General features: G+C 37.8%; 1 protein-coding gene across 10 annotated transcripts in view; it reads right to left on the bottom strand.

Annotated features, from left to right (window-relative positions):
* Nucleotides 1–24,329, bottom strand: part of ADCYAP1R1 (ADCYAP receptor type I) — a 153,589-nt gene that overhangs the window by 10,148 nt on the left and 119,112 nt on the right. For 3 of the 10 annotated variants that reach the window (XR_015698713.1, XM_087731382.1, XM_087731406.1), the window contains exons 13-17: nucleotides 24,100–24,191; nucleotides 12,967–13,020; nucleotides 10,019–10,102; nucleotides 3,932–4,061; nucleotides 3,679–3,720 (exon numbers count right to left, since the gene is read on the bottom strand). Coding sequence is in view for 9 of the 10 variants with exons in the window: in XM_087731382.1 (XP_087587508.1) it covers nucleotides 3,679–3,720; nucleotides 3,932–4,061; nucleotides 10,019–10,102; nucleotides 12,967–13,020; nucleotides 24,100–24,191 (402 nt within the window). In the remaining variant the exon portion in view is untranslated. The remainder of the gene's footprint in view (nucleotides 1–3,678; nucleotides 3,721–3,931; nucleotides 4,062–10,018; nucleotides 10,103–12,966; nucleotides 13,021–24,099; nucleotides 24,192–24,329) is intronic. The other 7 variants (XM_087731410.1, XM_087731428.1, XM_087731421.1 and 4 more) reach the window with 4 other exon arrangements.

The following is a 24,329-nucleotide window of genomic DNA, read 5'->3' as shown; positions in this document are numbered from 1 at the left end:
CCAAATATCAAACAGTCAAATAAACCAGCAACCAAAACGTACTAGACAGTAATGAAATAACTTGTCCACAAAGGCAACTTGTCTCTCACCTGCCATTAATGGATTCATGTCTACTGAGAACTTTGCCTCCTGCTTTCAGATCACCTCTAAGCAGCTGACAGCTCTTGGATTCAAATACATGGGCACCCACAGTAAATCACCAACAGTAAAACAATCCACAGTTGGAAGTCCAGTTAGAATGTAAGCAAATAATTCTATAGCTTTTCTACTTTTCATTCATCACCAATTTCCTGGCCATCTTGCTAGGTGTGCATGTGTGTACATATACACGTAAGATAGTAAGGATTTAATATACAATCATTCTAGCTCAACCTAAAATTAACTCAGCCTATTACCCATTCCTGACAGTAGGCTGTAACATATTTCTGAATGAAATAGCCTAAGGACAAGGAAATATGTACAGATATTTTCTCAATATATTTTTCCAGTCTCCAATAAGCTGCTGTGTCAAAGGTGTTCTTGTCTTCAATAGTCATTGCTAGCTTTTCCTAGACTAGTACAGTTGTCAAAATGGATCAGCATATGCCAAAATGCTAAAGAAGTGATTCAACTGTATGGACACTAACTACAGGGAGGAAAAGTCTAACTGGAAAACTTACGTTCTCCTAGTACCTCTAAATTTCTGTTTTGGTTAGAGTATAGATAGGTATAGATTACACAGAGTATGGGGGTAAAAAGAAAATAGCATTTGTATCTGTAACAGTGTAATGTACCAAAGGTGAACTCTTTCTTACCCTAAGTAATTTAGTGGGAGCACAAGTCATTCTCTAATGTTTTGAGAGGTAAAATGGCTGTAATTAATCTGTTTGGTTTAGTTTGGTTAAGAACAGCCCCTCCCCACCCCGCCAAGGGGTTACAGGAAATCTGACACACTGTGCATGTTACCTTGGAAGCTGCTTATCTGCATATTAGTTTTAGTCAAGATCTTCTGGCTATTCTTTTAGCACTCATGGAAGATAATAGATGAAACACACGGTTGTAGGTGGGAGAGGTGGATATCCAGTAATGCCAGCTGGTGATGTATGAATGCAGCCACTAATTCCAGCTAGGCCAGGTCCAGAATTCACCTTCTGAGCTACATAGGACTGAGCTGTGAATAATGCTTTAACATTTACCTATGAGTCCTTTAACAGTCACCTTGACTAAGCCCATAAGCAAAGATAACCTATATGATTGTTTAATGAACTTGCAGAGATTGTTGTGGTGATCTGAGAAGGAACCACTTGGATCAAGGAGTTAGAGACCTTTTGTACTACAGACCAGCTATTGCATGCTGTATGTGAACAAGCATAGAACATCTACTGCACTAAAACTGGTAGAAATAAATGGTGTCAGTCTCCCTGAAAAGAACAAAAGAAGGTGATTTTAGGAGAAGTCTTCTCCTGCTGGACTGCACAATAGATGTATATGAATAGAGGAGAGAATGGATGAACTGTATATATTCCTCTAAGGCAGCCTTGAGGAAGGAGTCTTTTTCCATTAATTCAGAAAACAATTATCTCAGGTATTCATTCTGACAATGGCAGGGGAATTTCAATTTGCAGATCAGAACAGGTGAATCAGGAAAAAAACAATCATGGGAAGCTGACACAGCAACAGCAGTTGCCATGTGCTGAGAGAAGCCTGAGGCTTGCAAGGTACCCGGCAGGTGTCTGAGGGGGTTTCTGGGCATCTAACACCCTTGGGCTGTGTGTGCAGAGGGACCGGTCAGCAGAAGTCAGGTCTCATGAGAGGAGTGGGCAACAGCTGTGTGGTGCCAGCTGTCCCCATGGCCAGGTCAAATTGTGGGAAACCGCATATAACCACCTCCTGGGGGAGCACCTGACCAGGAGAACAAACGAGGCACAGCATCTGTTGGGAACAGCATCAGCAACAGGACGTGGCATCTGTTGGGTTGTAGCATCAGCAACAGGGCACAGCATCTGTTGGGAGCAGCGTCAGCAGTTAACGCAGGAAGGGCTGCACACTCTGCCAGTCATTGGGCTGCTGTCTGATCTGTTCACCTGCAGGCTTAGGCTGCAGCCCCAGTGGTCACCCGAGCTAGCTGGTGGCTGTGCAAGCCTACCAAACAGCTTGAGGTCTCCAGGAAATTGAGGGGTTTATTAGGCAGTGCTTTGAGGTTTTTGGAAGCATGGTGGTAGAAACCAGGCAAGGGCTGCGCTCTGCAGTAGACAGGAATCAGCTACCTAGCCAGGCTAGCCTGGGAAGAATGGAGGCACCACTCAGACAGAGCTTCCAACCAGGGAAACTGCTGTCGAGGTGGAGGGATGCGAAGACTGCAACCCTGCCTCCTGGGTGGAGGAGGGTGGAAGCTCCACCTGCTCAAGGTGGGCTCTGGTGGAGTCATTCAGGCAGCAGGTGGAGGAGCTACAGGAGGAACTTAGCAGGATATGCCATGTTAGGGAAGATGAACAAGAAAGAGAGTATTATTTGAGACTTTGTGAGAAGAAATACTAGGGCCCTGTGGCACTGACCTCCAAGGATGACCAGACAAAGAGCTTCAACAGAGAACAGACAGCACCTTGGAGAAGGAGACACCATGGTCTCTGGTGACCCTGTTGTAACAGGTTATCACTTCACTCCCTTTCGTCTTATGTACCACCCAGCAATAGGTATGAAGCCTTGTCAGCAGACAAAAACGATGAGCAATATTCACAGGGAGAAACTGCACTGGCAGCTCATACCAAAAGCTGCAAAAGGAAGCAGTGAGTGCTAGTAGTGGGTGACTCTTTGCTGAGAGGCACTGAGGCACCCGTATGTTGGCCTGGTGTACGGTCAAGTGAAGTTTGCTGCTTGCGAGAACCTAAGATCCAGGATGTCACAGACAGATTGCCACAACTAGTTAAAAGCACAGATTACTATGGCCTACTTCTTTTCCATGTGGTCACCAATGACATGGTAAAGCAAAGCCTGGGCAAGATCAAGCAGACTTTCAGAGCCCTGGAGGTGCAAGTGAAAGGGACAGATTCCCAAGTCGACTTCTCTGTCTCGCCAGTCAGAGATAAGGGTGCAGGCAGAAATCAGTGCATCATGCAGATCTATACCTGGCTTCGTGGCTGGTGTCATTGCCAGGGTTTTGTTTTCTACAATCATAGGACATCCTTCTATGAATATAACCTATTGGGGAGAGATGGGATACACCTACCTAGGAGAGGCAGGAGAATCTTCACTAGCAGATTGGTTGACTTAGTGAATTGTGCTTTAAACTAATGCACTTGAGGGGTAGTGTCCAAAACTGTGACATCTGCATATTCATAAGCAGCAGGTTGGATGAACTGAACAGGCTGGAAGAGGGGGATAGCAAGAACCGTATGAAGTTTAACAAAGACAAGTGCAAAGTTCTGCACCTGGGGTGACATAACCAAAGAGCCCAGTACAGTCCCTACATCTGTTAGGGAGCATTAATCTGAGCCATCATCTCTGTCAAGGCCAATATTTTGCTTTAATAAAGACATCACACATCCTGTTTCTTTTGCTGAGATAATGTGAGATTCAACCTAAGGTATGAGGAAATATGGTAGATGATGAGTTACAGTGAAGGATTAGAATAGCAGTTACTCCCACAAGGAAATGGGATGGTGATGGTGGGTGGGAGAGGTTAAATATTAAAAGTCTTACCTCCCCATTCAAGAAACAATAGAGAACAGCAACAACAAAACCCTAGGTAAATGGGAGAGAAAAAAATAATGTAATTCAAATCCTTCAGTAAATCCTAGAAAATAGCTGGGGTTAAAACAAACAAATAAAACCAACATCCTAGTATACAAAATGTATACATAAATAAACACACAGTCTGAGAACTGTGCATGCAAAGTAGTTATAATGAATAGAGATTTCTTTTTAACAAAAGCAGAATTCACTGTATAATCACCTGGAAAGATCCCAGTCCCAATTCAAACACTAGTCTCTCCCGCTTACTGACATTTTCAGGAGAAAAAGCAAACACCGTGTAGTGAATTCCAAACAAGGGGATAAGCAGTAGTGTAGAGCGAGCCAGCCTCCTGTTATAATAGAGTGAAAGAACTTTTTAATGCAGCCTTGCAATAAACAACTTGTGCTTTAATTAAAGAAGAAAACACAGAAAATATTTTGTTGCCTCCCTTTTGGGAAATACATACACTGTATAATTACACAAACAAATATACAACATTCCCATTTGTTCCCAAACAGTGATTTCACGCACACTGTAGTTTGCTCCCACTTCTTCACACTGCTACAATAATAGCACATTAGTAATGCTTAATACTCTGTACTGTTATTTTAATTTGCATTATTATAAGGAGGGATTTTTTTCTACTGTGCCAAACATGAGGAGAGTAATCTTGCTAAGGGATTCAGACTGCTACCATAACACAACAATAAACCTCTCACCCAATTGCTTAATCCCAGTGGAGTGTTTAAAATCACTTTGTGTGTGTGTGTGTGTGTGTGAATTTATTTCTGCATAGTAAAAACTTCCAAAACAGAAATAAAATTAAGGTTAAAAAAACCCTGTACGTTCTTATGACTATTCCTCAAGGTCTTGATTTTGGTCTCATTTATAAGGCTGGGGACCTAAGTCTAATTGCATGGTGTAACTAATTTCCATTGCATCAGAATAAAGACTTTTTAGAGAGAAATTAAACTCAGTAAGTATAAACAAAAGGGCTGGAAATGAATGTGTACCTGTAGGCACTTAACTGAGTTTGGATGAAATTCCAAAAAAGCAGGGGTCCAGCCAAGACTTATGCATCAGTTTTGGTCAGGGTCATTTGCTGATTGAGCAGCAAAAAAGACCCAAGAGAAAGCAAATGTTGATTTGAAAATAAGGCAAGTGCTTTATTACACACAAAGTGGCCTAAAGTAACCTGCAGGATATTTTCAAACGGGAAAAAATATGATTGATTTCCTTCAAGTAAGTTAAGGAGGTAGATGGAGAGCAAAAGAAGCTAAAAAGCCATAAAGATTTTTGGAAGAGCGTGCATACTTTTTCTAATTCAAATGTTCACTCTGTTTATATCTATATTGCAGACATGTTTGAATTTTCTAATACCTGCTCAACAATATCCCAAAAATGATGTGTTTGTCTTACTGAAAGTGATGACTTAATTAATACGTCTCTCAGAACTCTGTAAACATATGCTGTTATATCTAATACCAAACTGTAAATGAGACATCAGTTCATTGCCGGTGTCCCTCAGTCACACTTTGTGCATTGATGGTGACAACACATCGCAACCCTTGCCTTGAGATTGTACTTAACCCACAGAATTCATTAGTCCGATGCACACCAAACCAAGTCTTGGTGAAAGACCTCACAAACCAGAAGACATAGTTCTTGTGAATTATCAAGTTAGACATTGACCAAAAAGTTTTTTAACAGGAGAGGAACAACCTTGGAACAGGTTGGTGAACAGAATACAGAGTCTCCATCTTTGGTGATCTCTAGAACAAGTAAGCAATAGAGGAGTGACCCAGTGTAATGGACTAAAAGACCTTTCAAGGTCCTTTCTAGTCCTCTTTCTCTATGGACATGTAATCAGATTAATGAACTGGAACAGAAACCTTGTGAAAAAGATTGTGGAATAATATAATGAACTGGAACAGAAACCTTGTGAAAAAGATTGTGCAATAATACTATCTCCATAAACAAAAAAAGATGTAAAGAACATAAGTGTCTTAAACTAGACATGGAATATAAAAAAAAGAAAAAAAAATAATGTAGTAAACTGGACAAAGAAGTATCATCTCTCAAAATCTGTTACCCTTTATATTCAGAATTAATTACAACAACGACAAAAGGATAAATGTTATTTTGATCTAGAAGTCAGACTAGAATTGTCTATTAGTATGTTGCATCTCACCACAATCATAGGAGATTAATTTTGGGAAAGATGTGGAGGAAGACTTTTTCTATTGTCAGTTTTCTGGCATTAATTATATCTGATTAATCATACAATTAGTTTATAGGATCTTGAAATGTAATGTCATCATCAATTTATTTGAGATACTGTCTTCAATATTGTCATAAAAGTCAGGAAGAAAATACATGAAATGTAAGAAGTAACACATTCTGAAGTTTATAGATGATTAAGATCTATTAAGAGGAAAAGAAGATTTTAATTATAAGAAAAACTCAAGAGATTACTAATGACTGTGGATGATGGTGAATTGTGTTTTTTCAATAGCGTTTAGGAAGAAAGACTTAAAGCAGCACCTGTGAGACATGTAAGTTTATGTGCAATGGTGAAATGAAGATGTTAAAGAATAAAGCGAAATTCTCAGGAGTGTAACAGCCAAAGATATTCATCCTCTTCCCACTCTTTCAGACAAGCAAGAAACTCAGGGGATGGATCCCAAAGTTTTGAGGACAGTAACCACTCAGCTGGGCTTAAGCTGGCTGTTTAGAAGAGCTATGTTCTCCAAAAGGTCTAGCAAAAGCCTTGTTTACATTCCAACAGGTAGAGGAATGTCTTAAGGTTACTTTATAAAAAAGCAAGTTGTATTTCAATTTTTGTTGAGGCTGACATTCTATTTTTCAGCTGTTATTTTCCTCAAGAACAGTTTAAACATAAGATTTTCTCCAACAGTTTGGCTATGAATGTGGCCTTTCCATAAAGCGCTAGTCTAAAAAGACACAGGTAATGGTGTCCTCTGTTTTTCCTCACTCCTCTATTGAATTGTGAAAAGACGTCTTTATAGTAAAAGGAATAGAAAGTAGAAAGGTTGTCTAACTTTGACCAGTATCTGAAGGAACCATGTCTTTATTTTTCCATTGCACATCCACACTTATTAAGGAGACTGCTGAAGTGTCTATGGATATTACATGGGACATAACCGGGCATGACTTGGAAATGAAAATGCACATCACATTGTATTGCTGAGTAGAATTTACAGTAATTTCTACTGAATGTTCCAGTGCGTTCCCATTCCACATTTTAAAACAGGTTTCTGGAAGACAAATTAATGCTGTGATCTAAACAAACAGAGTAACTGTACATCAGATGAAAAAAAAAAATTGAGCAACTGTGCAATAGACAACAAGGACCAATGGGTTCTCAATGGTCTAAATAGGTTCTTCCAGCTTCTGTGAATGAGTTGTAACAGATATATCTCTGGATTCAGAACCTGCAGATACAACTGTAAGAACTGCTGAGCTGGGTATGTGATGATGCCATTTGGAATGAATGAAGGAGGCGGTCAGAAAACATGGGTCCTCAACATGAGGCGGCCTGAAGCTCCAGAAGCAATTGCATAAGGAAATTTGTGGTTTTCATTCTTTTTCTTTGTCTCTGAGAGAGAGGTGAAAACCGTAGCTTAGAGCATAGTCTCACATCAGTTCCAGGTATCTGCACTGCGCTGAAGACGTGTCTTGTGCCATTTCTGCTGGGACTGTAGCTGCTTCTGTTAGACTAATTGCAAAGTCATGTAGCTCAAAAAAGCCATTGTAACTTACATAAGATTTGACAGATGACACTGTGTGCTATTAAGGTAAGGATAAAATACAGAATAACTTTTACTCTGGCAAAGAGTTTGTTGCCTTGGTCTTACAGGTTCTTACCACTCAACTTTTTTAAGACCAAGTATCACAGACTGTCAAAAGAAGCAAAAGATCTTCAAACCATAGCCTTTGAAGAAAGACTACGCAGTTGTTGGTTTGCTCTTTAGGCGTGCCTCTTCAAAGTAAGAGAATTCTTCAGTTTAAATGTTGAGTCTTAAATGAAATTAAATTCATGAAATATAAACTTTTGCAGTGAAGACGTCAAGGTCTGTGGTAGTCATGTAGAACAACATTTATGTCACCAAGGTTTGGACATACATACTGTAAATATCTATATTGAAATTATTAATATAATGTCTCTAAAGCCAATGCAGAGAAAAATGCACTTTTAAGGCATAGTTCTTGCCTGCTATAGATGCCTCTTTAAGAGGTGACTCCTGTTGTAAACCCCATGGGGGTTTTACTGAATATATCTATTGATGTATATATTGACTAGCATAAAGCTATGAGATATCTGCAATGATGACCTCTATGTTTAGTTAAATTAATTCCACACCTGCATTCCCTTTATTGTCAATGAAGAGCACTTACGCACAAGGACGAATCATCTGTCCCTAAAGAAAGCCTTATCACATCCTAAGCCTCTCCATTGACTACAAAGAGAATCTGGACTGAGTTTGTCGTATAAATTGCTGCACTGTAGGCTTGTAAAGTTTTGATTAGAGGAATCCCATCTCTGGTCATACCTCAGTGACGAATATGTACAAAAAATAATTATGACTATATTTCAAATAGAGGGATAAAGAGCAAACCATGAAGATACAGGATGTCATTAGTGATGAAATGCTTAATATAGCTCATGTTTAATAAACCAAAGTTTCTATTTTATCAAAAGGATGCTAAACATAGTTAACACGTAACTTTCAGGAACCTCGGTAATCTCCCTGACAGATACATGTCTTTTCCAAAAGCTTAATTAGGTCTGTAGGAGCACTTTCAAAGACTTCGGGTAACACCTAAACACAGTAATTGATTACAGCTTTTTAATTTTCCCATGCAGAAATCATATCTTCAGACTAAGGACTTGAAAAGCAGTGGAAGCTAAGAGTTTCATATTTTAACATAAAAAATAAGGTTTAATTACATTTATTGGAAGTGTACAGAGTTTTTCTGGACTCCTGTTTAGGCTGAACTCTTCTTGCCATTGACTAGGTAGAGGATTTCACCTTAGAGAGCTGTCAGTCTGCCATCTTTCTGAAACACTGCACTTACTTAGTGCAAAATTTGTTTCTCTCCAAAGGCCCAACATAAAGTCTATGCTGCATCAGGTTGTAGATTAAGTAGTGAACTTCATATTTCAAACTATCTCCTCCTAAATGTAGGTCCTAGTTTTACCTAACTGTTCTTAGACTTCAAGCTTCTCTCAATGTAAATATGGATCTGCTGACTGTTCTTTTATTCTGTTTCCTCTATCTGCTTTTGCACAATGTCAGTCTGTTGACTGAATCTTTTGAGCATCTTCATTGGTCTATGTCTTAAATACCTTGAGGAGATGTAAAATCACAGAGAAAATGTATTTTCATGTTTTAATTTTTTTTTCTAGCTAACAAACATAACAAAACATGCAGCTATAAGTTACAAAACAACCTTTTTTCCTTAATGGTGCCAAAAGTAACTATAAAGCATTCTTCACCAAAATGCTGAACTATTGGATCTGTGTAGCAGGACATCTCTCAGAGTGTTGATTTGCACTCATGAGACTGCTGTGAAATTCAGGTGAAAGTTCATCAGGAAACATATTGTATAATAGATTTCTGAAAGGTACACCTCATCTAAACAAATCCCATGGGCTTCTTGTACAAGTAACAGAGAGTGAGGTGCACTATGAGAAAAAGTGATTAATTCACATGTCTCTAGGCTAAATGGCATTTATTCACTTTTCTAGATGCCTCACTCTCCATAAGCAAATCTTTGACAAAGAATTCTGACTAGACACATAATATTTTTATATTAGGTTAACCTTAACCTTTCCTCACCCCTGGGTGCATACTAACACAACTTCACTCAGTTCAACGGACATAAGATTTTTTTACACCAGCTGAGAGTTTGATTCACTCAATCCTGCCCTGCCCCTGTTGTTCTAACAAATTTTCAGGTGAAACATTTACTCTCAGTATGATCAGTGCTCAGCTCTTTGCTGTATAATAAAGAGTAACTATTAATAATTCCTATACAGACACTACCCAAAACCATAAATAGCATCAGTGATAATTACAAAATTAAAAAAAAAAACAAACCTTAAAATCCTTGATCATGGTGCATCAGCAAAAGCACAGAACAACAACAAAAAATTCTACATGCAACAAGAACTAAATGAATGTTTGCTCTCTGGTTACTACCCCTCTGCTAATATCCATTCATTTACTTGCAACATGCGTCATACAAACACAGTAATGTCACAGGATTGCGTACACTTACAGGGTAATGGTTGATAGTTCTGACATCTTGCAAGAGTGCTGGTTAGCCCTCTTAGGCTTACAGTAGCATTTCTGAACGCAGCTGCTAAATATGACAAGATTAGCATTTTTTTCAGCATATTGTGAACAGGCCAAGGTAGGTCACTTTCAACACATTTCATGAGACACGTCACAAAGATGGAAAGCGGACATGACAAAATGAATTACAGCACAAACCAGCTGCTTGACTGAAGCAAAAATAAACAAAAAAATTAAAATGCACTAGCTGTTGCTGGCAATTGTGATGTGTTGATTCACAGACAAACCAAAGATCGAACAACCTGGAGGCAGGCAGGCTGCGTTACGCATCCAAAATACACATGACCTTTGTAGTCTGGTATTGTACAGAGGGTAACAGAACAATATTTTAAATGAAAGTTGACTGCACACTTGTGGAGAACAATTAAATAGTAACATAAACTTGTAGGATGGAGATTAATCTAAGAGGAAGTTGGATCAGATGTTCCTCATTTTCATGTGTAAGTACCTAAGGTAGTGTGGATCTCTTCTTTTTAGTGAAGAGTACTAGTAAGGACATCAAAGCATTTTTTCGCCTAATTTCCTTGATGCATGGGGAGGGGAGTTCAGTATGGAAACTGCATGTCTGACTGGTAATTCAGAGGTATCGTTTATTTTTTGTCACACACACTAAGACAGGTGTGGTCATAAAAGCAGCAGGCATATATACTATGGACCAGGACCATGATCTCTACATGCTGTATTCTAGAAAGAGCTGCTACGGAGAATGGGATGTTTACATTTACAACTAGCTAAAGAGAGGCTAATTCAGATCAGCTGTCAAGAAGGCTAATCTGAAAAAACATGGGAAGGCATTTTGAGGGATCTGAGGGACAGAGATTTTGTATCTCTTATGGTAGGCTGAAAAACATGAGAACTGGAAACAGTAATTTCTTGTTGACTTTCAAGGGGAGATTTTTTGGTTTGTTTTGTTTTCAACACATGGTTGTTTTGGTGGGATTCACCACAGGGAAGGTTGGATATTTACAGTAAAGAAGTAAATTGGACATCCTGGGTCTCTTGAGAATCAACAGAGAGAATAAGTAGCCAAGAGAGAAATATACATTTATTGGTCAGGGTATATCTGGCCTATTTTAGATGTCCACTTTGGGATGGGATGAACAGCACACCAAACACCACTGACTACCCTAACTAAATCTCCGCTGACTATAAAGCATAATGTGATGATTTTTTCAAGCAATTGCTTACAGGGCAAACATACAACTTTATTCAAAGAAATCAAACTCTTTTTCTGTTGCTCTGCTAATATGCACAGTCTATGATTTGTGTTCACCTAGCCATAGATGGAAGATGCATTTTATAAGCTGAACAGTAAAACAGAATAAATTGAAAACAGGTTAAATTTCTCCCTACTGTTAACTCCTTTAAGCCAATCCCATTTACTAGAGTTTTGTTTTGGTTTGTTTTGTTTCCTTTTGGGTAATCAAAACCTGACAGCTGCATTGTTATTAAAGATTATAGCATAAAAGCTGGAAAGAATACAGTATTGTGGCATGCATGCATCCAGAAAATAGAAATAGTGATCATGTTTCAACTTGCAAAATGAATCTCATTTCTTGGATGATGCTAAGGAAGTAAATATGAAAATGACTGTTCCTTTTCCAGTATCACTTTTGCGATAAAATTTTGCACCACCTCTGTTCTTCACAGGGCTGAGTTGTGCATTGTCAGCTACGACTGATCAAAAACAAGGAGGGAAATTTTAGAGAGAGCTCCTTTTTACTATGGCTGAGGCTTTCAGAAGTGACTATGGATTTTGAGTGTCTCACTCAGTTTTTGATCACCTGATCTGAAACACATTTTATCAGACCAATTTTTACCACATGCTGCTCAGCATGTGTTGAAAAGCAGTGCTTATGAAGGCATTTTGAGGTACATAACCTGAAAATGAAACATCTAAAAATCAATAATCACTTTGAAAACTCTTAATCATGCAGTGTTGTAAGAGACTGTGTTCTTCAATGACATGTTTAATGTTGCCATGGTAATCTGGAAAAAAAATCCCCACCCATGTTTCCTTTACTGCTTATGCCCTATTTTATTTGGCAGGGATTGATTTTCATTATAGGTTTTTCCAGTGAATAGAACTAACGTGACAGCACTTGATATTTGCTAGAATTATCAAAAAAGACAGACTTTATTTTGAAAATAGTATCTAAGAGTTAACTACTGCTCCCCACCCAATGAGGGGACATTTACATGTGGGCTTGTGATGGAAAACTTTGCTAGCACTTCTTAGGAAAACATTAATATTTTAGTGCTGTTAGCATTTTTTGTGCCATCCTATCTAATTTAGGTAGAATCATCTCTCTGATGTTAAATATTGTAAAGGGACCCAAAATTTTTAGAGTACACAATTGAGAGTTTTCTTCCCTTTTTTTTCCTCCATTTTTTTTTTTACCTTTCTCTATTCATCTATTTATTATCAAAATAGAAGCATTGGTGGAAGGAAAGGGAGAAAGAGAGAAGAGACAGAGGAGGCAGGAACCAGAAAGAAATGGGAAGGAGGAAAAAATAGCCAAATAAAACAAAATTAATGTAACTAAGATTATGGATGTCAAAACATTACATTAATTAGGGAAGGATCCTCAGACATCTGTAGGCACACACAGAATGGAATTGGTCACATCTAACTATATGTATCTAAGACAAATTTAAACTGAACTACCACCTTTAACTCAGGCAATCATGGAAAGAAACAGGCACTTCCAGAGGCTGAGCTGACCTGTGTAACAGAGGCGTCTGAGACATACGGGATGCATTGTCTTACGGAGGTGCCTTGGTCTCTCAGTTTGACCATAGACGATGACTAGACTGCTTAGTTTAAATACGAGACTTTAGACAGCTAAAGGCAAACAAGCTGAGTCTCACCGCATGTGTCCTGTGCATGGACTGCAGCTGCATCTGGGAGGAAGAGGGAGGGTGCTAGGGTGGAAGGGGAAAGAAAAAGTTAAACATTCCCAGGATTAAATGAGTGATGTATGATGTGGCTGAAGACCATCTCGTCAGACTGAACACCTTGACATCCGGCAAGTTAATGCAAATGAGAGAGTACACAAATTTGAGGCAAAGGTAGTTCGCAATTCAATTCTAAAGACTTTGTAGGTTTCTCAGAGGCGCTTAAGAGAAGTAAAATGAGCATGCTGATTCAGGGGAAGGAAGTTATGCTCTATTACCAAGGCCATGTAGATCCATAATGAAAAAGATCAGGGTTCCGGGTTTAGGTCACTAGTAGCACACAGGAAATGACAGGTTTGTGGGTTGTCTCTAAATACGCTGAAGGGAAATCCTTTGGGAAACACAATAAAGGCAGAATTTGATTCATGCAAATTAAAACTGTGCCTCATTAAGAATCTTTCTGCACCCTGCTCAAGTAATCCTATGTAACCTCGCTACAAATAGGATTGGCAACCATGTAGTAGGAGGAGAAGGAATGTATAAACAAATCAATGAAATAAAGTACTGAAAATACAGTAAAAAGTTAACCAAAGTAAAAGTAGAAAGATTGTATGGGAGAGAGAGAAAAAAATTGAAAAATTGAGCCATACCATCTATTATTTATGCTACACGCCTACTTACCTACAGCTGATATTGTTATAGGTTGGGGGATTTCTTTTCCTTCCTACTCGATAGCTAAGCATTTCCTGAAGCTAGACTTGTTTTCTGGCCAAAACACCCACTACATTTACAAAAACCCTGGACTTACAGATGAGATATAAACAGTTTAGAAAACTGAACTCGTTCTGTGAGCAGAAAACAGACTACAGTTCCATCCTGCCAGAATGACTGCAGCCCCTCCTCCAATGTGTGCAAGTAGACTCATTCACTCCTCTCATCCAGACACAGAATAAGCATGGGTGCTTCTCAGCAAAGTCGGTATTTAGTTCCATCTCATCTAATTTTTGAAGTTTACAATATAGGTGTATGCCTTGTCAACCCATGCTAGCTTTGCAGTAAGTGGTGAGAAACAGGCCATAAAGTGAGATTTATCTGACCTATTTTAAACATCTTGTTTAGAATGAAATAACTTGTACCAAGGATTTTATTCTCGGGACTGGGTAGATCTCTACTGACTGTGGAAAGAGCCCAGCATGATTATCTTATTAAATCAGGTGAATCCCATGCTGCTTTGCTAAAAGTACAACCATTGTTGTGCTCTTCATAAGAAAAGGCAACTCTGTTTCTCTACTCTTCAATTGAAAACGAGTCCAAAAGTCTTAATCTAGTCACTTTTTGTCAAAGTCTTAGTCTTGTTACCTATAGCTCTACTTTTTACTGCTAACAGCACCAAACAAAGACCACCTTCCCCTGACCTCTCTAAGGGGTCTGAGGTATTTCAGGATCATCTTCTGACACCTGGGAATAATCTGAAAACAAGTTGGAAAAAAAAGAGAAAGTGTGAGGTCTCCTTTACAGCCCTTGTCCAAAACACATTAAAATCAATTTACTTTAATGGGTGGTAGCAGTTTTCTTTCATCTGACTTTCGGTCTCTAACTTTTAGGACTCTTGCATTGGTTTAACATGTGAGAGGTCAGCTTTTTTCTCTTTGCTGTTTTGAGTAGATGTGTCTTACACAGCTCAGTGGATTGCTGTTTTGTTTTTTTTTTTTCCCCAGAGATTTGGAGGAACATAACGAAGATTTGCATTTTTTGCATCTATATACTCGTAAAGTCAATGAACTTCAAGCTAAACACTAGGACGTATGTAGGAAACTTCATGAGGGTCTTCTATGGATTTCAAAGCTCCCACACTATAGAGAACAGTCAATGTCCTCTATACACTTTACATGAGTGTATTTTTAATTCCACAAAAGTTAGATATAATCTATTGTAACTGAAAGCTAGCATGGTAATTACAACAATAATTTGACACAGAAACAGTATGTCTGTGAGGAAACCACTATCACTTCTCCAGAAGCTGAAGCTGGATTACTGCTTGCAGACTATAGCTGAGGCTGAAAATGAACGTTTAACAAATGTGGATTTGAGCTGGAAGTTTTGTCCAATAATTCTGACCTTTGTGCAGAACTGAGGCTTGAAGAAGTAACAGAATGGTCAAAGAGAGCCAAAAATCATCTCTACACCGTTCATTCTTGGCTTTGCTAACTTCTATAGGGTGGACATACAAGAATGGGGAAAGCCATCAGAGATCAAATAATGAAGTGATAAAGCTTAATATTTAGCTGTGCTCTAGAGAAGAGAGATGTTAGTGGAGAGCAGAATCAAAACCAGTCTTTAAATGAACTGTAGCTTCAAGGTTACATGTTCTGATCCTTCCTCTGTATTAACTCTGGAGATCCTATTTTAACAAACTAGATTATTCTCACTGGCTCCAGAGCATGGACTAATGTCATGCATTATGGAATAATTCTGATGGAGGTGCAGTAACATAACTGTAGTGTAGAAGACAATAGCACGTTTAGTGAGAAAAATGTGCCACACCAAATGAGATTCTTAAATGGTTCTGATATAGATTTACTGTTTGAAATGAAGAATATGCATGTCCAAATCCAGACATAAAATATCTGAGAATGCGATTAGCTCATTGTCCTTAAAACAAACAAATGAGCAAAACCTACAGAGTATTTATTGTTACAGTATGCACAAGAAGTTGATTTTTAAGAATTATAGACAGGTCTTAGTCCTGTCAGCTGGTAGACCTCAGCATCAGTATAGCTACACTAAGTTTATATAATAACCGAAGCTTCATTTATGTTGTTTTGCCTCACCTGCCTTACATGTTATACGATACCCCTGCAGACAATGATCCAAGTTTCAACCGATCTCTATAACCCTCCTTAATGAAAAAAGAGAATGCTGCCTTTGTTGAAACGGCCTGGGCTTGCAGACATTTAATCAGCTGAACAACTCCAGTGTTTTCACTGGAAATATATAAGAGGAATTACAGTTTGGAAATCTCTCAGTAATGATACAGGTGCAGAGCAAATGTGGTTGTAAGACTGTGATGTGAGCCATATGCACAACTTTGGGTTGGTCCAGTCTTGAGGTAGTATACATTTGTTTAAACCAACTTCACTGAGACTTAATTCAATATTAAGCCATTGTAACATGGTGGCCCTTGAGTGTACTTGTACTCTCCAAGGCAGGAAGAATTTGTTCCTGGGCAATTAACCAATTACCCAGTTTGCATCACACAGTTGCTTTAAGCACAGCGTTAGTTACAAGAGCCTCACGAGAAGTTCACCCTTCCAGATCAAAAAACCTTCTGTACTGCAACAGCACCATCTTTCTTGCTCCTTCCATACCTCGGGCTCTAAGGACTATGTACTTGCTTGGAGTACATCCTAATAATTCTTCAGACGTAAAACTAAAACCACTGGATGTGAAGCATGTTAGTTGCTGAAGTGAGACACAAGAAATCAATGGCAAGGAGAAGCAGAGACACTGAGGGAAAATTAAACTCCTTTTGTTTTCATATGGTAGAGGCAAAAATGTGAATGGTAGCAAAAAGTAAATGGAAGATCATGGATGCTGGTGTGCATCAAGCTTTGATGTAAGTTGAAAGCACGTTCAAGATCAGAGATGTCAGAATTATTCCCCATTGTCTGCAGTCTCGCAACAACTGCTGCATGACCAGTTGCTTCAACTCCACGTTTATCTTTACACTAAGTAATCGACTCAAAGAAACAAAGGTGCAAACTGATTTGGGGACAAATAAAATTCCAGATCTATCCCTTTCAGCCTAACAATGCATTCAAAACAACAAACTTAGCTGTGAGCAATGTGGGAGGGAAAGGGAAACCAGCCAGAATGGTCTAATTTGGGTGCTCCCAAGTTGGCCCTCAGTTTGAGGTTTCTGAAAAATTACTTGAATCTCCAAAACCGTTATCTTTCCAGTAAGTAAGCTACCCTGACAGAGGATACAACACTGCACCTAAATCCATGGGTAATTCGTAAAGATGCATGGCCTTGGGCACTGGACGTTCTATGTCCTGCTGAGCTCCATGACAACTGAAGTTTATTAATACAGATCAAAATTAGGTTATTCACTTAGATGAAGTACAGTGACTTTAGGAACAGATTTGAGGTCTGTACCCCATTTTCTTTAGGAAGGCTATCTTATTTTTGCTAATCAATAAGCTTGAATGTGTGGTAAAAGTTATAATATTACAGAGAATTTAGTTAAGTGTAGTCAGTTTCACATTAAAGGAAGAAGCTTTATATTGTGCACATTGCTAAAGTATTTGTGGTCCTTTAAAAAGCAATGCTAGAACAATTTTAGATATATATAGCATTTCAGACAGTACATGTAGGCAAAAAAGCTATATTTACACAGGTACACAAGCACAGACATAAACATATATAAATCACTCTGGCTTGAGCTTTCAGATGTTATGAGTGTTGTTCCATACCTGTTATAGCAATCAAGCCACAATGTTTTAGGTGCTGGCTTTGAAAGACATTTAGGTCTGAAATATCCAGGTATATGTTAGTAACATTTCAATGGGAATTCATAAGACATTATTTAGCTTTTTTTAGTGCCTAAACCTCCTTGGAAACAAGGCTGTTTGGGTTAATCCAACCCTTGACAGAACTGTCAAGAGTGCATCAAGCTTTGCATTACAGTTTCTTCTTAAAAAAATGGAAAGAACATTTCTATAAAGACAGCCACACTGTTGAATATAACATGGCATTGTTCTCTCCCTCACTAACCTATACACCTCCTTGATCTTTCTAAAGAAGGACCATCTATTAGTGGCTTCTCATTTAATGCAAACATGCCCTTTTCCAGTTCGTGGCTTGCTCTTGTAACAGATGGGGAAAAAAGTCTGTGCTTTGCTCATTTAGGACACAATCTCACTCTCTAAGGCTTCCACAGAGTCATGGAGTCAAGTGAAAATTTGAAGTCACCATTAGAGAATTGTTAAGCAGGAAACAGGCAGATTTCCAAAAAGTCAGCTAGTTCATCAACCACCTAAATCAGTGTTGTATCCTTTCCTCTGTCCATATATCCATTGAAAACATAAAATTGCCCATAAAAATACCTTACAGCAATGTGCACAAATAGTGTTTAAAGACAAAGTCATCCTATTTTTCATTACTACTTCAAAACAGAAAAAAACAGGAGTCAGCCTCCATCATACAGACATCACCCGTGCAGGCCAAGGCACAATGGACATGCACTTTAACCACCTTCTAAGGATTTCAGAAAAACAGAAGCAGAGAACTTTTTAACATTACATTCATCACAGATGATCTTGTAACCACAAGAAACAAGTTTTGTGATCAATGATTTCAAAATCGGAGCCTGTCAAAGCTCCAGTAAAATGCTTGTATATCATTGGAAATCAATGGAATTTCCTTTAAAAATATTGATTTGCTCTTCTGGAATATCCCTCTGGCAAGTGGCCAACAAAATAACAAAACCACTTTCAAGGTGGACATAGTTTTAGGTCTAGTCCCATCATCACTGTAAGAATGTAAAAGGTGCATACCAGATGAAAGGACAGCGTTTAGGTTAGGAAGCTAGATTTGACAACCAAAGACGTATGTTCATGTTCCTCTACCTGCCACAGGCGCTGGGGGGGATTTTGAGTAACCCCCTTTGTGCATCATACCCTCAGCTGTTCAACAGGAATAACAGCTCACAGGAACGTTACAAACACACTAAATACTCTGTGCTCTTTGGCAGTAGTTGAGACCACAGCAAATCTATAGATAGATAATCAAAGTAGAATAGGGGTTTCAGTTACTTTATCTGAAAATAAATAAATCACTGTGTAATTATATTCTTGCTAATTATGGTACATAGCCTACATGAATTTATGTTCCTAAGGAATATACTCAATTTTTTTCCAATCCCTACCTGAAAAGATTTGGCACAAATTAATACCCACCCAAAAAAAAACCAAAAGAGAAACCAAAAAACCCTCAAGCCAACACCCAAAATAATAATTTGTCTTGGGAAATGTAAAAGAAAAGTATAGTAGTTGTGAATAAGAACATTTTCTCTAGAGCATTAAATAAATCCGTCAAGAAGTAGTGTCAATCAAAGTAGCAAACATCTACTCTCCTAGCACTTCTTAGAAATGAGAACTAGGTCCTTGCTGATCATGCAATGACACCAAATGATCATCGTCTATGTTTTCCATTGTATTTTCTTGTGATAGAAAAGGATTAGCCCAGAGACATGAGTTCCTTTCTTTGCTGGGTTAGTGGGCATTCCAGAGCTCAAGTGATAGTACCTGGGGTTAAGAAATTAAAGTGCCATGCTAAAGATATACCATTCATCAAACTTGTTCCATTTTCTTGTCAAAAATGAGACTTTTGGCACGAAGACCTTGTCAATAATTATTAAGGCTGGCAGTCTGAGCACTTGCAGCAAGACAAAGCGGTAGCAGAATGAATCATTGAGTGTCCAGTGATTTTGTAGGTGAACTGTAGAGGAGTGTTGTTTACCAAAACATTTGTGTTACAACATCGATTCTCCTGCCCTAACCCTCTAGGTTGCACCATATGTAAAATCATACCTACCTATGATATATGCCATGTTTCTCCCTTCTTTCCAGCAAGATGCTGATTGGAGGAATGACGTAGACCTGAATTAGCTAGATATATGTGGGGTTTATTTTCTTTTCATTGAGTTTTCAACATATGATACCAAATTTATGAAGAATCTGTTAAAGCAAAAGCAGAAACAAGCTTCCCCCTCCCAAATTATACTATTCATGATAAACTAGAAATAAAAAAAAAAAAAGCTTTGTGATTTAAATGTGTTTGATCCTCGAAAATGAATGAATAAGCAAAGACCTGATGGAAATGTGTGGGCCTTTTTAATCTTAAGGGTTATTCCAGCATGCATCTAGGTCATGCATACCTACTTAATTACTGTAGTGGTTTATGGTAGTGATACTGTTAGATGATCTTCTGTCTATACTCTTTCAGCAATGCAACAATGCTCATGAAAATAATAGCATGGATTTAAGCTTTTTGTAGGCAATTCTATAGGAATATGGCTTTCTTGGGGGGTGAACGTACTCTCTCTTCAACAGCTTGACCAAAACCAGGATGCGTGAAAGCAGATTCTGACATACCATGTTACATACTATTGGCTGGATTTCTCATGGGAAAAACAGTGTAGCCTTGCCAGATCAATTTATTATCTGTGTCCTAAAATTCCAGATGAGGGACTCATGTATGAAAATCCATGCAAATAATGCAGGCCTGATGTGACACACCATGTGCTGAGCCAGCCGTAGTAGGGTTGTGAATGTGTTTCCAGTCCCCAGAACTGTGAGTGCACATTGGATTCATAGACTTCTGATGTGGTGCTACTTAGCTTTCAGCATATGGTGTAACAGTGTCCCTAAATAATCTACTACTACAAAATATTTACAAACTGCAATTGGAGATTGCTAAAAATCAGGCAGTGCTTTCTGTTTTGAAGCACATTAAGTAAAATCTAACTGGATTGAATATACAGGTAGAAATACAAGACATTGTCATTTGTACTATAGGATTACATATGTCGTGTCCATGACCATGGCACACTACAATTGTTTATGCAATTCATTCACCAGATGGGGCAAGAAACCTATCTGAACTATGCAGATAGTTGTTTTAATTACCCTAGGAATACAATTGATATCACTTTATGCTTCCCCAGCACCTGAGGATCTCAGAACTTCTCACTCAAATAAAAATCTATTACATTTGTATTACTGGACTTGCTTTGGTTTGATCCTTAATTTGGTGGAATTATTCAGTACTGACACAAGATTCACTGAAACCAGAACATGGTTCAGGAAACAAAGTTATGTCTTTTTTATGCCTTTGGCAGTTCACTCCTAATACTAAAAAGTAAATAATGATTATGATGACTACTGGGAGGAAGTATGAAAGCTGCTTAAGATTCTCGGAAAAAAAACCAAAACAACAAAAAATCATAAAATTAAAATGAACATTAAAAAAGGTGGCTTCTATTTCCTTTTCAATTCCTACCTCAGCTGCTTAGAAATTTTTGATGAATCTAGCCCCCAATCATTTCAGTCATAAGGAGGAGTTTCTATCTAAAACATCAGTAAAAGAAGGATGGAGTTATTGTTCTCTCAGAATCTGACATGTTTTGAGCTGAACATGTTTTCAGTCTGAAATGGGATCAGCAGCATGTAGGCAGCTCGGAGGGGGAATTAAATGTGTGAACAAAGATCGACTAGGCATGAGCGTGGTAATGAATGACTGAATATACAAGTTGATAAAATGGAAGTTTACAATCACTAAAGCATTTGACTACTGCAGAAAATTGTTAGGAATTAGCTACATGTTTCCAAGTTTTTGTCAGCCTAAAGGGAAAGACTATTGCATATAATGATAAACAGAAAGGATATTTAGAGAGAAAGTTTGATTTTTTATGGGGCTAAAGCACTCATTATTGTGCTGCAAATTATACAAATTATTGTTTAGGAATTTTTTAAAGCAAGTCTTACAATTTCTAGTGGCTACATTGTATTAATTAAACATTAGTTCCCCAGTAGTGCACTTTTCTATTGTGTTCCTGTCATAGCTCGCAGCTAACTTCAGTAGTGGGAATTATTAATAATGACTACACAGTGGTAACAATATATAATTAATCTTTGCATTTAAGCACATCCCCAAGGCTTTTGAAAGAAAATACAGGCTTAAGTGATTTGCAGAACCATGACCATAGTGTCTATAAAATAGAACTGGAGGTAGATTTTCCTGACAAAAATAATCATTAAAAGGGCGTGAACATAAACTTGTACCATACATATAAGAAGAAAATAAATCCTACCGAAAATCAATAGCTAATTTTTTGTGGGGTCTTTTATTTTCTTTTTTGATGATGGAAGTCATGGCTAAAGTGTTATTCCAAAGAGTGGAAGATTCATACCAGTGTAAATCTCAATCACTACTGCAGATATCATGTGATATTACCTTCAGAAACAGGCTAAACATCCTCCCTCGATCACAACTGATCTATCTCATGTATTAAAGGCAAAGTACCTAAATATGTTGTGGAATAAAGATCTGGATGGAGAATTTGGCCTGATGGGATGACATTTAATAGTTTGAAACAGCAAAATAGGACATGGAAAATGCTTAATATGGACCACAATCTAAATGCCACATAGATTTCAATATGGTGACATAACTATACTATGATCTATCTTTTTTTTTTCCCTTATAACAGCTCTCTTTTTACAGGATATGTGTGCACAAATATGGAGTATGCCTGGTGTATATCTGCATAGACTTATTCATTTCATTTCTTTTTATCATTTCTGTGTGATTTTTCTATTGTCAAATCTGTTTGGATAAACAACACTCCACTTCATAACACATATATAAATGCAAGATCAATTTATACACACCCACTTATAAAGTTGCAAAAAAATATGAAAAATAATGGCAGCGAATGAAACAGAAAATATGATGTTTTCTTTTGATTTTGGTGGCTAACTATACACATAGGAAAAATATCAGTAAAACCCAGTCACCATATTGATCAAAAATGACAAGGATGTTTTATAGTCTAGTTAAATCACTGGAGTCTACGGCATGCTTTGCTTCATATGTGAGAGATGTGCAGCAGACACCAAACATGCACTTAGCAGGTCGTAATCAGAACTAGCTCTGCACATCTTGGATGTTAATTACAATCTAAGATTCAGTGGATGACTTCCCAGCAGCACATACAGCGGAAGTCTTCATGCAAGCCCTGGCAAACCATGCATACAGTTAACCTATTCACTACACTTTCTCCTGAGTTTTAATTCTGAGAAACATCCACCTGCAGAATGAATCTAAAGCATTATTTTTGTCTGTGGAAACACAATTCAGAGCAAACTTCAAGAGCAGTACTTTCAATAAGTGGATGTCTGACTACAGAGATGAAAAAGTCAGGCATAAAATATTATCATTTCATGTAAATGTAAACAAGGCAATAGGAAAGAAGGGAAGAAAAATAGGCAGCTGGAGGACATGTTTTTCCCTGAAAATTGTCATTTAGATGAATGACATCATTATACTATGGGTGTGGTTACTTAGGGTGAAACTGATCACTGGGTAATTTAAAAAAAAAAAGTACTACAGAAGAAGGATCTCCTACATTACCCTGCAATCTTTTATTTAAGCTTTGCATGACTTGTCTTTTTTCACCAGTAATCCAGTGTTAAATCAAATAGTCTTACCTATGTTTATGAGTTCTAGAAATCACTAGAGCTCACAAAAAAATTGCAAAGCAAAGGTGCTTGGTGTTTGGGCTGAAAAACCAAGGAAACACCAAATGTGCTGCCACATAGCATATTTATTCAAAATGATTATATAATTTTCATATGGGGAATGACTGCATGCACTCAAAATTCAAATGATGACTATCTCAAATAGCCGATCTCTCTCCTCTAATGACAAAAAGGATGTCAGCTTTAAAAAAATGTAAACCACAAAGAAAGTTTTAAAACTTCTAAAGGAAAATTGTAGGATTTGTTGTGCATTTTTAAGCAATTCTAGCTGCGTGGGGGAATTGTTTGGCTTAAGTTGAATGCATTCAAGGTTACCGGAAACATGAACATAAGCAACTTCAGGAGATCTTCTTAAAGTAGAATTCAGTCTAAAGTTAATGAAAGCTTTTCACCAAATCTCATTGCTTTCAATGAACTTTGGTCCGTATCCCTGGAACGTATGAAGCACAGCAGACTATCCCACGAGTATAATAATATTTATGCCTGGTCAGTGTATTAACTTCCAGATAACTGACCTGTAAAGAAGTTTGGGTTTATCTTGTATTTATCCTTTTTTTTCTAGGCCTTTTAAAGAAAGGTGAAAGCTGGCATTAAAATGCATTTTAGTGGTTTTTGGATTAAAAAAAAAAAAAGTCAAAATCAACCAAATAAATAAATTTAGTAGATCCTGTGACTCTTTTTGAAAATCAAATTACTTCAGCTGAGCCATCTTTTTGACTTTGTCTTTTTTCCTATGTGTATATTAGAAATTTAAATTGATTACTGCTTTATTCGTACTTACAAGTAAATGCTGGATTCATTGCCTCCGATATCAGGTGACTGGAGTTTCTGGACAAGTATCACAATTATGCCGATAAAAAGCACAAAGTTTATCTAGGGCAAAAAGAAAGTAAAAAATTTTGACAATGATATATTTTTGTCAAGTATGAAAACAAGACATTCCCACTGACTTGCTGGCTCCATTGCTTTATTCTTCTCCAAACTGCAGTCTAGAAGTTTTATAAGGTCAGG

The sequence above is a fragment of the Nipponia nippon genome, unplaced genomic scaffold (assembly GCF_047370975.1).
Source record: "Nipponia nippon isolate SJK-2023a ecotype South Korea unplaced genomic scaffold, ASM4737097v1 scaffold_1, whole genome shotgun sequence".
Classification (NCBI taxonomy): domain Eukaryota; kingdom Metazoa; phylum Chordata; class Aves; order Pelecaniformes; family Threskiornithidae; genus Nipponia; species Nipponia nippon.
Note: the sequence above shows the minus strand (reverse complement) of the source record. Positions and strands in the feature narration are given on the sequence as shown.